Source organism: Balaenoptera acutorostrata, chromosome X, assembly GCF_949987535.1.
Source record: "Balaenoptera acutorostrata chromosome X, mBalAcu1.1, whole genome shotgun sequence".
NCBI classification, from domain to species: Eukaryota; Metazoa; Chordata; class Mammalia; order Artiodactyla; family Balaenopteridae; genus Balaenoptera; species Balaenoptera acutorostrata.
In genome coordinates this window covers 32,987,521-33,002,641 of record NC_080085.1, presented here as the reverse complement: position 1 = coordinate 33,002,641, position 15,121 = coordinate 32,987,521, and the positions used below count along the sequence as shown (strand labels likewise).

Genomic DNA, 15,121 nt, shown 5'->3' with positions numbered 1-15,121 from the left:
TGTGGTTTTGATTTGCATTTCTCTCATGATTAGTGATGTTGAGCACCTTTTCATATACCTGTTGGCCATTTGTATGTTTTCTTTTGAAAAATGTTTACTTAGATTCATTGCCTATTTTAAAATTTGGTTGTTTTTTGGCTGTTGAGTTGTGTAAGTTCATTGTATATTTTGGATATTAACCCTTTATTGGATATGTGGTTTGCAAATAAACTCTCCCATTCCTTTGGTTACCTCTTCATTTTGTTGATCATTTCTTTTGCTATGCAGAAGCTTTTTAGTTTGGTGTAGTCTCATTTATTTGTGCTTTCTCTTGCCCGTGTTGTTTCCCTTTGTTTTCTTCTAGGACTTTTATGAGTTCAAGTCTTACATTTAAGTCTTTAATTCATTTCAAGTTAATTTTTGTCGATGGCATTAAGGTAGGTGGTCCACTTTCATTTTTTTGCATGTGAATATCTAGTTTTCCCAGAATCGTTTATTGAAGAGACTGTCTTTTCCCCATTGAGTGTTCTTGGCTCCCTTGTCAAATATTAGTTGACCTTATATGCTTGGGTTTATTTCCGGATACTGGATTCTGTTCTTTTGGTCTATCTGTTTTGTTTTGTTTTGGTTTTTTCCTATGCTAATACTTCTAGGTTGTTTAATTTGTTGGTGTATAATTGTTCATAGTAGTCTCATGATCCTTTGTATTTTTGTGGTATTAGTTGTAATGCCTCCTCTTTCATTTATGGTCTTATTTATTTGGGTCCTTTTTTTTCTTGGTCTAGCTAAAAATTTGTAAATTTTGTTCATCTTCTCAATGAACCAACTTTTAGTTTCGTTAATCTTTTCTATTGTTTTCCTATTCTTTATTTCATTTATTTCTGCTCTGATATTTAGTATTTCCTTCCTCTACTAACTTTGGGCTTAGTTTGTTCTTCTTTTACTAATTCCTTGAGGGGTAAAGTTCCGTTGTTCTTTTGAGATCCTTCTTTTCTCTTAAAGGTTTACTGCTATAAACTTCCTCTTAGAACTCATTCCTCTCAAAAGCAATGAGATGCTTTGTTGCATCACATTGGGTTTCTTGTGTTGTGTTTCTCCTTTTGTTTTCTTTTTTCTTTTTTTTTTGGTTTCATTTATTTTTAGTAGCTTTTTTTTAACATCTTTATTGGAGTATAATTACTTTACAATGGTGTGTTAGTTTCTGCTTTATAACAAAGTGAATCAGCTATACATATACATATATCCCCATATCTCTTCCCGCTTGCGTCTCCCTCCCTCCCACCCTCCCTATCCCACCCCTCTAGGTGGTCACAAAGCACCGAGCTGATCTCCCTGTGCTATGGGGCTGCTTCCCACTAGCTATCTATTTTACGTTTGGTAGTGTATATATGTCCATGCCACTCTCTCACTTTGTCCCAGCTTACCCTTCCCCCTCCCGGTGTCCTCAAGTCCATTCTCTAGTAGGTGTGCATCTTTATTCCCTTCCTCCCTAGGTTCTTCATGACCATTTTTTTTTCTTTTTTAGATTCCATATATATATGTTACCATACAGTATTTGTTTTTCTCTTTCTGACTTACTTCACTCTGTATGACAGACTCTAGGTCCATCCACCTCACTACAAATGACTCAATTTTGATTCTTTTTATGGCTGAGTAATGTTCCATTGTATATTTGTGCCACATCTTCTTTATCCATTCATCTGTCGGTGGACACTTAGGTTGCTTCCATGTCCTGGCTATTGTAAATAGAGCTGCAGTGAACATTGTGGTCCATGACTCTGTTTGAATTATGGTTTTCTCAGGGTATATGCCCAGTAGTGGCATTGCTGGGTCGTATGGTAGTTCTATTTTTAGTTTTTTAAGGAACCTCCATACTGTTCTCCATAGTGGCTGTATCAATGTACATTCCCACCAACAGTGCAAGAGGGTTCCCTTTGCTCCACACCCTCTCCAGCATTTATTGTTTGTAGATTTTTTGATGATGGCCATTCTGACCGGTGTGAGGTGGTACCTCATTGTAGTTTTGATTTGCATTTCTCTAATGATTAGTGATGTTGAGCATCCTTTCATGTGTTTGTTGGCAATCTGTATATCTTCTTTGGAGAAATGTCTATTTAGGTCTTCTGCCCATTTTTGGATTGGGTTGTTTGTTTTTTCGATACTGAGCTGCATGAGCTGCTTGTAAATTTTGGAGATTAATCCTTTGTCAGTTGCTTCATTTGCAAATATTTTCTCCCATTCTGAGGGTTGTCTTTTCATCTTGTTTATGGTTTCCTTTGCTGTGCAAAAGCTTTTAAGTCTCATTAGGTCCCATGTGTTTATTTTTGTTTTTATTTCCATTTCTGTAGGAGGTGGGTCAAAAAGGATCTTGCTGTGATGTATGTCATAGAGTGTTCTGCCTGTGTTTTCCTCTAAGGGTGTTATAGTGTCTGGCCTTACATTTCGGTCTTTAATCCATTTTGAGTTTATTTTTGTATGTGGTGTTAGGGAGTGTTCTAATTTCATTCTTTTACATGTAGCTGTCCAGTTTTCCCAGCACCGCTTATTGAAGAGGCTGTCTTTTCTCCATTGTATATTCTTGCCTCCTTTATCAAAATAAGGTGACCATATGTGCGTGGGTTTATCTCTGGGCTTTCTATCCTGTTCCATTGATCTATATTTCTGTTTTTGTGCCAGTCCCGTACTGTCTTGATTACTGTAGCTTTGTAGTATAGTCGGAGGTCCAGGAGCCTGGTTCCTCCAGCTCCGTTTTTCTTTCTCAAGATTGCTTTGGCTATTCGGGGTCTTTTGTGTTTCCATACAAATTGTGAACTTTTTTGTTCTAGTTCTGTGAAAAATGCCATTGGTAGTTTGAAAGGGATTGCATTGAATCTGTAGTTTGCTTTGCGTACGGTAGTCATTTTCACAGTGTTGATTCTTCTAATCCAAGAACATGGTGTATCTCTCCATCTGCTTGTATCATCTTTAATTTCTTTCATCAGTGTCTTATAGTTTTCTTCATACAGGTCTTTTGTCTCCTTAGGTAGGTTTATTCCTTGGTATTTTATTCTTTTTGTTGCAGTGGTAAATGGGAGTGTTTCCTTAATTTCACTTTCAGATTTTTCATCATTAATGTATAGGAATGCAAGATATTTCTGTGCCTTAATTTTGTATCCTGCTACTTTACCAAATTCATTGATTAGCTCCAGTAGTTTTCTGGTAGCATCTTTAGGATTCTGTATGTATAGTATCATGTCATCTGCAAACACTGACAGTTTTACTTCTACTTTTCCAATTCGGTTTCCTTTTATTTCTTCTTCTTCTCTGATTGCTGTGGCTAAAACTTCCAAAACTATGTTGAATAATAGTGGTGAGAGTGGGCAACCTTGCCTTCTTCCTGATCTTAGTGGAAATGGTTTCAGGTTTTCACTGTTGAGGACAATGTTGGCTGTGGGTTTGTCATATATGGCCTTTATTATGTTGAGGTAAGTTCCCTCTATGCCTACTTTCTGGAGGGTTTTTATCATAAATGGGTGTTGATTTTTGTCAAAAGCTTTTTCTGCATCTATTGAGATGATCATATGGTTTTTCTTCTTCAATTTGTTAACATGGTGTATCACATTGATTGATTTGCGTATATTGAAGAATCCTTGCATTCCTGGGATAAACCCCACTTGATCATGGTGTATGATCCTTTTAATGTGCTGTTGGATTCTGTTTGCTAGTATTTTGTTGAGGATTTTTGCATCTATGTTCGTCAGTGATATTGGCCTGTAGTTTTCTTTCTTTGTGACATCTTTGTCTGGTTTTGGTATTAGGGTGATGGTGGCCTCATAGAATGAGTTTGGGCGTGTTTCTCCCTCTGCATATTTTGGAAGAGTTTGAGAAGGATAGGTGTTAGCTCTTCTCTAAATGTTTGATAGAATTCGCCTGTGAAGCCATCTGGTCCTGGGCTTTTGTTTTTTGGAAGGTTTTTAATCACAGTTTCAGTGTCAGTGCTTGTGATTGGTCTATTTATATTTTCTGTTTCTTCCTGGTTCAGTCTCAGAAGGTTGTCCTTTTCTAAGAATTTGTCTATTTCTTCCAGGTTGTCCATTTTATTGGCATAGAGTTGCTTGTAGCAATCTCTCATGATCCTTTGTATTTCTGCAATGTCAGTTGTTACTTATTTTTCATTTCTAATTCTCTTGATTTGAGTCTTCTCCCTTTTTTTCTTGATGAGTCTGGCTAATGGTTTATCAATTTTGTTTATCTTCTCAAAGAACCAGCTTTTAGTTTTATTGATCTTTGCTATTGTTTCCTTCATTTCTTTTTCATTTATTTCTGATCTGATCTTTACAATTTCTTTTCTTCTGCTAACTTTGGGTTTTTTTTGTTCTTCTTTAATTGCTTTAGGTGTAAGGTTAGGTTGTTTATTTGAGATGTTTCTTGTTTCTTGAGGTAGGATTGCATTGCTATAAACTTCCCTCTTAGAACTGCTTTTGCTGCATCCCATAGGTTTTGGGTCATTGTGTTTTCATTGCCATTTGTTTCTAGGTATTTTTTTATTTCCTCTTTGATTTCTTCGGTGATCTCTTGGTTATTATTTAGTGTATTGTTTAGCCTCCATGTGTTTGTATTTTTTACAGATTTTTTCTTGTACTTGATATTTAGTCTCATAGCATTGTGGTTGGAAAAGATACTTGATACGATTTCAGTTTTCTTAAATTTATCAAGGCTTGATTTGTGACCCAAGATATGATCTGTCCTGGAGAATGTTCCATGAGCACTTGAGAAGAAAGTGTATTCTGTTGTTTTTGGATGGAATGTCCTATAAATATCAATTAAGTCCATCTTGTTTAATGTATCATTTAAAGCTTGTGTTTCCTTATTTATTTTCCTTTGGATGATCTGTCCATTGGTGAAAGTGGGGTCTTAAAGCCCCCTACTATGATTGCGTTACTGTACATTTCCCCTTGTATGGCTGTTAGCATTTGCCTTATGTATTGAGGTGCTCCTATGTTGGGTGCATAAATATTTACAATTGTTATATCTTCTTCTTGGATCGATCCCTTGATCATTATGTAGTGTCCTTCTTTGTCTCTTGTAATAGTCTTTATTTTAAAGTCTATTTTGTCTGATATGAGAATTGCTACTCCAGCTTTCTTTTGATTTCCATTTACATGGAATATCTTTTTACATCCCCTCACTTTCAGTCTGTATGTGTCCCTAGGTCTGAAGTGGGTCTCTTGTAGACCGCATATATACGGGTCTTGTTTTTGTATCCATTCAGCCAGTCTGTGTCTTTTGGTGGGAGCGTTTAATCCATTTACATTTAAGGTAGTTATCGATATGTATGTTCCTGTTCCCATTTTCTTAATTGTTTTGGGTTTGTTATTGTAGGTCTTTTCTCTTGTGTTTCCTGCCTAGAGAAGTTCCTTTAGCATTTGTTGTAAAGCTGGTTTGGTGGTGCTGAATTCTCTTAGCTTTTGCTTGTCTCTAAAGGTTTTAATGTCTCCATCGAATCTGAACGAGATCCTTGCTGGGTAGAGTAATCTTGGTTGTAGGTTTTTGACTTTGATCGCTTTACATATGTCCTGCCACTCCCTTCTGGCTTGCAGAGTTTCTGCTGAAATATCAGCTCTTAACCTTATGGGGCTTCCCTTGTATGTCATTTGTTGTTTTTCCCTTGCTGCTTTTAATATTTTTTTTTGTATTTAATTTTTGATAGTTTGATTAGTATGTGTCTTGGCATGTTTCTCCTTGGGTTTATCCTGTATGGGACTCTCTACGCTTCCTGGACTTGATTAACTATTTCCTTTCCAGTATTAGGGAAGTTTTCAACTATATTCTCTTCAAATATTTTCTCAGTCCCTTTCTTTTTCTCTTCTTCTTCTGGGACCCCTATAATTCGAATGTTGGTGTGTTTAATGTTGTTCTAGAGGTCTCTGAGACTGTCCTCAATTCTTTTCATTCTGTTTTCTTTATTCTGCTCTGCAGTAGTTATTTCCACTATTTTATCTTCCAGGTCACTTATCCGTTCTTCTGCCTCAGTTATCCTGCTATTGATTCCTTCTAGAGAAATTTTAATTTCATTTATTGTGTTGTTCATCATTGTTTGTTTGCTCTTTAGTTCTTCTAGGTCCTTGTTAAACGTTTCTTGTATTTTCTCCATTCTATTTCCAAGATTTTGGATCATCTTTACTATCATTACTCTGAATTCTTTTTCAGGTAGACTGCCTATTTCCTCTTCATTTGTTTGGTCTGGTGGGTTTTTACCTTGCTCCTTCATCTGCTGTGTGCTTCTCTGTTTTCTCATTTTGCTTAACTTACTGTGTTCGCGGTCTCCTTTTTGCAGGCTGCAGGTTCGTAGTTCCCATTGTTTCTGGTGTCTGCCCCCAGTGGGTAAGGTTGGTTCAGTGGGTTTTGTAGGCTTCCTGGTGGAGGGGACTAGTGCCTGTGTTCTGGTGGATGAGGCTGGATCTTGTCTTTCTGGTGGGCAGGTCCATGTCCGGTGGTGTGGTTTGGGATGTCTGTGACCTTATTATGATTTTAGGTAGCCTCTCTGCTGATCGGTGGGGTTGTGTTCCTGTCTTGACAGTTGTTTGGCATAGCGTGTCCAGCACTGTAGCTTGCTGGTCGTTGAATGGAGCTGGGTCATGGCGTTGAGATGGAGATCTCTGGGAGATTTTCGCCGTCTGATATTACTTGCACCTGGGAGGTCTCTGGTGGACCAACGTCCTGAACTTGGCTCTCCCACCTCAGAGGCACAGGCCTGACGCCCAGCCGGAGCACCAAGACCCTGTCATGCACACGGCTCAGAATAAAAGGGAGAAAAAAAGAAAGAAAGAAAGAGAGCAACCAAACCAAAAAACAAATCCACCAGTGGTAACAAGTGCTAGAAACTATACTAAAAAAAAAAAAGAAACGGACAGAAAGAACCCGAGGACAGATGGTAAGAGCACAGCTATACAGACAAAGTCACACACAGAAGCATACACATACACACTCACAGAAAGAGAAAAAGGAAAAATATATATATATAGTTGCTTCCGATGTCCACCGTCTCAATTTGTGATGATTCGTTGTCTATTCAGGTATTCCACAGCTGCAGGGTACATCAAATTGATTGTGGAGATTTAATCCGCTGCTTCTGAGGCTGCTGGGAGAGATTTCCCTTTCTCTTCTTTGTTTGCACAGCTCCTGGGGGTCTTCTTTGGATTTGGCCCCGCCTCTGCCTGTAGGTCGCCTGAGGGCGTCTTTTCTTCTGCTCAGACAGGACTGGGTTAAAGGAGCAGCTGCTTCGGGGGCTCTGGCTCACTCAGGCCCGGGGGAGGGAGGGGTATGGAGCAGCAGAGGCCGGCAAGACATTGCACTAGCCTGAGGCGTGCCGTGTGTTCTCCCGGGAAAGTTGTCCCTGGATCACGGGACCCTGGCATTCGCGGGCTGCACAGGCTCCCGGGAAGGGCAGTGTGGAGAGTGAGCTGTGCTTGCACACAGGCTTCTTGGTGGCGGCAGCAGCAGCCTTAGCATCTCATGCCCGTTTCTGGGGTCCACACTGATAGCCGCGGCTCGCACCCGTCTCTGGAGCTCATTTAGGTGGCGCTCTGAATCCCCTCTCCTCACGCACCAGGAAACAAAGAGGCAAGAAAAAGTCTCTTGCCTGTTCGGCATCTCCAGACCTTTTCCCGGACTCCCTCCCAGCTAGCCGTGGCGCTCTAGCCCCTTTCAGGCTGTGTTCACGCCGCCAACCCCAGTCCTCTCCCTGGGGCCTGACCTCCGAAGCCGGAGCCTCAGCTCCCAGCCCCCGCCCGCCCCGGCAGGTGAGCAGACAACCCTCTCGGGCTGGTGAGTGCTAGTCGGCACCGCTCCTCTGTGCGGGAACTTCTCTGCTTTGCCCTCCGCACCCCTGTTACCGCGCTCTCCTCCGTGGCTCCGAAGCTCCTCCCCCCCTTCCCGCCATCCCCCGTCTCCGCCAGTGAAGGGGCTTCCTAGTGTGTGGAAACCCTTCCTCCTTCACAGCTCCCTCCCACTGGTGCAGGTCCTGTCCCTATTGTTTTGTCTCTGTTTTTTCTTTTTTCTTTTGCCCTACCCGGGTATGTGGGGAGTTTCTTGCCTTTTGGGAGGTCTGAGGTCTTCTGCCAGCGTTCAGTAGGTGTTCTGTAGGAGTTGTTCTACGTGTAGATGTATTTCTGATGTATTTGTGGGGAGGAAGGGGATCTCCACGTCTTACTCTTCTGCCATCTTGAAGGTTTTCTCTATTTTTGTATGCCTCAAAACTTGTTTTATTTACCTTTTGATTTCTTCTTTGGTCCATTGGTTGGTCAGGAGTGTGTTGTTTAATTTCCATGTATTTGAAATTTTTCTGGCTTTCCTCCAGTTATTGATTTCTGCCTTCATAACATAGTGTTTGTAAAAGATGCTTGATAAAATTTCTGTCTTCTTGAATTTGTTGAGACTTATTTTGTGGCCTACCATATGATCAATCCTAGAAAAATTTTCTCTGTGCTTGAGAAGAATGTGTATTCTGTTGCTCTTGGATGGAATGTTCTATATATGTCTGTTTGATCCATTTAGTCTATAGTGTTATTGAAATCCACTGTTTCCTGATTGATTCTCTGTCTGGATGATCTATCCATTGCTGAGAGTGGGATGTTAAAGTCAACAGGTGTTATTGTATTGCTGTTTCTCGTTTTATTTGTATTAGTATTTGCTTTATATATTTAGGTGCTCCAGTGTTGGATGCAAAAAGATTTACAATTGTTATATCTTCTTGATGAATTGACCCCATCTTCATTATATAATGACCTTCTTTGTCTCTCATGACTATATTTAGCTTAAAGTCTACCTTGTCTGATATTAGTATAGCTATCCCTGCTTTCTTTCAGTTACCACTTGCTTGGAATATCTATCACTTCATCCTATATGTGTCCTTTAAACTAAAGTTGAGTCTTTTGTAGACAGCATATCATTGGGATCTTGTTTTTTATCCATTCAGCCATTCTGTCTTTTGATTGGAGAATTTAATCCATTTATGTTTAAAGTAATTTTTGATAGGTATTGCCATTTTGTTCTATTGAATTCTTCAGCCATTGTATTCTTCAGCTCTAAGATTTCTGGTTTGTTTTTTTTTTTTTTTGATAGTTTCCATTTCTTTCTTGAACTTTTTTTGTTTGTGTACTGTTTTCCTAATTTTCTTTAGATGTCTATGTGTTCTTGTAGTTCACTGAAGTTCTTTAAGAGGATTATTCTGAACTCTTTCTCAGACAGCTTATAGACCTCTGTTACTTTAGGGTCAGTTATTGGAGCTTTATTAGTTTCTTTTGGTGGTGTTATGTTATGTTTACCTCTTTTCTTCGTGATCCTTGATTCCTTGTGTTGTTTAAACAGTCTCCTCCTCCAGACTTTACAGGTTCACTTCTGTAGGGAAAGACCTTCACCAGTCATGATAGCTTGAGGCTACTGGACAGGTCAGCTGGTAGCCTTCACAGTCAGCAGGGCTTGCTGTTGGGGTCTCTAGTTGGATGAGGCAATTGCTTGTGCTCTGAGGTTGGCGGGATGCCACTGGCTGGGCTCCACAGTTGGGTAGGCCTGTTGGCTGGGCTCCATGTTCAAGCAGGACCACTGGGTGACCATCTCCCTGTTTGGGTGGGGCTACTGGTTTTGCTCAGCAGTCAGATGGGGCCACTAGCTGGCTTCTGCAATCACCTCCAGTTGGGTAAAGTCCCAGTCTGTGTTCACTGGTAGGGTGGTGCCACTGGTTGGATTCCATGATTGAGCAGGGCTGTGGGTTGGGTTTAGCAATCACCCCTGGTTGTGGGGAGTCTCAGACTGTGCTCCACCACCAAGTGGTACCGCTGGCTGGATTTTATGTTTAAGTAGGGCCCCAGGCAGGATGTATTGGTTCGACGTGGCCTCAGGCTGTGCTCTGCGATTAGGTGGGGCCGCAGACTGTGCCCTGAAGTTGAGCAGGGCTGCATTCTGGTGTTCCTGATCAGTAGACTGTGCTCTGCTGCTAGGCTGAGCTTCCTTGTTGGGTGGGATCACAGGCTATGCTTCTTGGTTGGACAGGATTACTGGCTGGGCTTCCTGCCTGGGCAAGGCCGCAGACTGTGTTCAGCAATTGGGCAGGGCCGTAGACTGGGCTCCTCTGCTTATCAGGGTTGTAAGGCTAGGATCCATGGCTGAGTGGGATTGTAGGCTGGGCTCTCCCTCTCTAGCAGTCCCATAGGCTGGGTTCCCTTGTCGCCCAGGGTCACTGTTCCAGCTCTCTGGTTTTGCAGGGCCAGTGGCTATGCTCAGCAGTTGGTCAGGGCTGCTGGCTTGGCTGCCTGATCAAGTGGGGCTATACGATGGGCTTGTGGCTGCTCTAGTTCCCTGGCCAGGCTTCCTGGAAGGAGAGAATGGAGGCTATGCTCAGCACTTGGGCGAGGCTGAGTATTTGCTTGCCTTCATAGGCTGGATGGTAGAACAGGCTTCATTTCCAGTCTGGCCCATTGATTGTGGGTCCAAACCAGGTAGAACTACCAACTGAGCTCCCTAGCCAGAAGGGGCCACTGGCTCAGCTCTGCAGACGGCCAGAGTTGCTGGCTGGGATCTTTGCTCAGGCACTGATATGAGCAGGAATGCCACTTGCCAGGGCCTGAGCACTGTTTGCTGTAAGCCCCGCCCCCCTTCTCCATCTCTCTCTGATCCCCAGTAGTCAAGCCCAGCAGATTCCTCTGGTGATCTCCATGAGGGAAGACCTGAGTGGGCCTCCTGGGAAGTGTCCCATATGCTGGGGGAGCTGGATGTCCACCTCGGGCTCTCTTTTCCCATTATGGAATCCATATTCCCACTTCTCCCCACAGGGAGGAGGGTGATGTGGTCAGGGTATATCCAGTCCTCTCACCCTTCTAATGTGCTCCTTCTCAGTCTCTGTTGTCCAGCAGGGTGCTTCAGCCTTACCCTCAGGTTCTAACATCTTGACAATGGAGTCTTCTCTATGCATAGTTGCTAGGTGGTCTTCTTGTGAGGGGGACTGAAGTTGGGAATGATCTATGTGACCATCTTGATGACATCACTCTCCTCTATATGCTTGACTTCAAGTGGATTATATATTCCTTAACGTAGTGATAAATTATGTCTTATAATTTTGCCTCTCTGGTGCTTAGCTCCATACTGGGAATGTGGCAGGTGAACAATAGATGTGTGGTAGTTCTGTGATTAAAGCCTGTGAGAAAATAAAGCATTATAGTATAAATTAGCTTTGGTGTATGTATTTTCATAAAGAAACAGAATTGCTGCTCCTCCATGCACACCTGCATTTGCAATATGTATTTTTTTCCTCCAGAGTTTCTGTTGTCAGTAGCTCATAGTTATTGATTCATACTGTTTATTGGTAGTAACTCTGGGCTGCTTTGCTGCAGGGATAATTTGATTAGAGGTACTGCTGTTTGACACCATTCAGGAAAATGTTACACTATAAATGGTATTGGATTTGTCACAGAGTGACATTGAAGAGAAACCAGGGATAGGCAAACTAATAACATGCTAGCCTTGTTATTAAAATTGGGCCTTTTGGCATTTCTGTCCACCATTTTTTGTTGATATCACTGCCTTCCTAAGAGATAAGCTATGTGACCAATTTGATGACTTTTATTTGGCAAGGGCAGAAACTAATGCCAGATAAACAAGGTCATAGTAAGCTGATGTGGAGCCCATGCTTCCAGAATACTGTGTTTCTGTCCTCTGAGGTTAGATATCTGTTTTATTTAGGTAAGGGGGCAAGATTGGAATGCACTGAAATGAAATGCTCATGTTGACAACATAAGTTTTAATGGAACTTGAATCTGACTGTGTGTGTGCTGTGTTTTTTACAGTGAATCATCATCCAAGGACCTACCAGAGACCACAAGAAAACATGGGGAGAAGTAAGTTTCTCTTTACTTTTAAATAACTTAGATTCTCTCCACATTAATCCACTATATCCAGGAAATTAGATTTGCAACTCAAGGCTTGTATTTGGGTTTTTTTGGTTTGTTTGTTTGTCTGTTTTTTTGTGGGCACCTAAATCGTATTTCTGGTTAGTGTTAGAAAGGTTTCATTTGAAGCAGGGCTGTGCAGAAAAAGACAACAGATCACACGTTGCTCACTGGAAGGGGTCTTTTTTTCCCCCTGCTCTTTTCTGGACATCTTCCAGTACAGGGAGAGAAGGCTCAAACATGATATTATATAAACCTGCCCTAATCCCAGCTTCTTTACAACTCTTAGCAAAGTAACCCATATGCTGCTAATGGTTTCTGAGCCTTGCTGATAATAACATAAACAAAAATATGATGGTACTATGCAACCAATGATAGTAGTAAAAAATTCATCTGTGAGCTTGACTTATAAATGGCTTTGGTTGCCCCTAAAATGTTTAAGCCTGGCATTAAGAAGCATTAGATGAATCCTTTTTATTTTTCTTTTCTCATAAGGCTATTATATGGGCAGTGAACAATAGACAAATTTAAGGTCATTTCTTTGTTAAGTTATTAATAACCAGCCACTGCAGTGACTTCATAAATAATTCTAATCAGTGTAGACCATAAAAATCTGATGCTATAAAGGACCTCAGAGGAAGACTTGGTGTTGGGTAAGTATAATGAGAAGAGTACTGGACATAGGTCAAAGACCTGAATTCAAGTTCTACCTCTACTATCTTGATCAAATCCTACCGTTCCCCTAAACTTGTTTGTTCATCTCTGAGGTGGGATTAATAACATTCTGCACTATTAGCCTCAGGAGACTGTGGTTGTCATAATGTGATAATATATATGAAAGCATGTTGAGAACTCTGAAGTATAATGGAAGAGTGCAGTGGTATGCTCATTGCTGTCCTTACTGAATAAGTATATCTTCGTTGGTTATGTCTTTCAGTAGTTAAAATGAAGTTATTTGATCAGATGCCTCTGTAGGCAGCAGGGCTGGGACTAGGGTTGTGCAAGTGACAGAGAGTGCTTCCTTATGTTTATGCTCTAGGCATCTTTCTCGCCCCATGTCAGTATGGGCCCTGGTAGGCAGCCCCAAGGATTATAGATAGAAAATATCTTCGTGAACCTTGATGAGCCAGCTTTTGTGTGTTTTCTCCAGTGCTTCCCTGGGTATTCTGGTTCTTTCCCAACCTTCACAAAAGATACCAATCTCTGATAGTTTAGAAATTTTAAAAAAATGACTAAATAAAAAAAAACTGGTCAGAGTTCTGGGACTAATCCATACCACATCCTAACTCCAAGTCAGCTGTCAGCAGAACCTTCCAGAGTGACTCATCATGGTTTGATCCTCACTTTCTCCAAGCTTCAAGTGAATTTGGAGAACGTTGTGATGATTGGATTTCATCATGGCCATATGGCGAAGAAAGCTGCGCTGAGACAGGGCAACACATTCCTTCTTGTTTTCATTCTTCCTTTTCAGAATGGTCATCAGGTTATTAGCAGGGAGATCATTCGGTGCTTGCTTTAAAAGACACCCCACCAAGTATTTGTTTAAATGGTCAGGTAATTAATAGAGTTCTTGCTAAAGGACAGGGCATGGTACTGTAATCTGCAAAGATGGGCATGTTTCCAACCTGGAGATAAGGGAAGTGCTTCAAAAGAAATACTACTTTTACAAACACATGGAAGCCTGTAATAGCAGCATTTTGACTGTGTTAACCACTTTAAAAACATCCTTAGAATCCTGAATCTCAAAGAATCTATCCTTTACACTCTAAGCTTTACTTAGTTTGTCTGATTATACTTGTTAATTGCTGAAAAAAAGGATGCTTAGTGAAAAAAGAGGTGCTTCTGTGGACTCTTTTTTTCCTTTTCTGGCAGTGTACAATGGAGTTTTTAGTGGATTTGGCAAAGATTCTCACAAACATAGCTCAATGTGTCATACAAAGGGACAGCAGAGGAAAATATCACAAAGACATGGCACTAGCCTCATTAATTAAGGAGCCAGGAAAACAAAGAACACAGCTGGGAAACCATACAGTGTAGATGAAAAATTAAAATGAAATTGAGGTGAATTTCTTTTAGTATTCTTTGATACTGGATGAAGAAATTATTTATAAATATGTGTTAAAGGACTCATTCTTTTATTTATGTGATATGAAAAAATTCATAAACAAATTCTTACAAATTGTGTCCATTGTATGTGGCATTGAAATCCCATTTACTATATAGGGATTTAGTATTTAGCTAGAATTTAGTATTTAGGACTTTTATGAATATATAATTATTTTGATATTAACAAGTATCTGTAGAGCATTTCATAACTTGTACATATTTCTCCTTCATTATCTTATTTGAGTTGTAAGAGAACCCTATAATGTAAATAGGGATTATTATCTTCATTTTATGTATTATAAAACTGAGGGTCATGAGAGAGTCTTATCTAAAGTCCACAGTTTATAAATGAAGAGTCAGAAGACAAACCTAGGTCTCCTTATGTCATATCCAGTTTTTATTTTCTTCCAACAAATTGTATTCTGAACACCCTAGTCATCAGCAGTGTATAAAGTTGATTAAAAACTTAGGAGCTATCTGATGCTGTGAAAGGTATGGAAGAAAATACTTTCTTAGAACTACGATGATATTCAGGTTTCTCACAGCATGGGGGAGTGAGCAGATAGGAAAAGAGAAATGGCTCAGTGTTCATCAACATTTATGGTAACAGCTAAAACACGTGTGTCAGATAGTGGAGTGCCTCAAATATCAAAATCCTCTGAGCAGCGGTGGTCCATGGCTCAGTAATTCAAAGGCAGCAGCAGTGATTGGCAGTCACCAAGCTAGATAACAAGATAATTCAACTCAGAAGCTTGCTGTACACTGCCCACAGTGGGAGGTGCCCAAAGTAAGGGGCGTAAGACACCACTTCTGTGGTGAAAGTCACCCTTCTTGATTGATAGGTTTTTATATTTGTGGTTTTTCATAACACAAAGAATAAAATACAGCATGGAATACCAGAACAGCATGTAGACAACAAGGGGAGATGCTGTTACAAAAAAACAACAGCATGTATAAATAAAATTATGTGTAAGATTTTAGTAGAGAATTAACGTTTTCACAAAGAAGAGAATGTAAGGATTTTGCAAATATGTATATATAGGCTTACCAAATATTATGTACATAATACTAGAGAGTATTTATCAGTAATCATCTTCAGATGGAAAGTAAAACTT

The 15,121-nt window shown here is 40.5% G+C and overlaps 1 protein-coding gene across 3 annotated transcripts in view; it reads left to right on the top strand.

Moving 5' to 3' along the window:
- The window catches only part of PRRG1 (proline rich and Gla domain 1), a 198,547-nt gene that overhangs the window by 79,008 nt on the left and 104,418 nt on the right, over nt 1–15,121 (top strand). For 2 of the 3 annotated variants that reach the window (XM_057538911.1, XM_057538910.1), the window contains exon 2: nt 11,799–11,849. In XM_057538911.1, coding sequence (XP_057394894.1) covers nt 11,840–11,849 — 10 coding nt within the window. In that variant the 5' untranslated portion in view covers nt 11,799–11,839. Of the gene's footprint in view, nt 1–6,570; nt 6,893–11,798; nt 11,850–15,121 lie in introns of those variants that run through there. The other variant, XM_057538908.1, reaches the window with a different exon arrangement.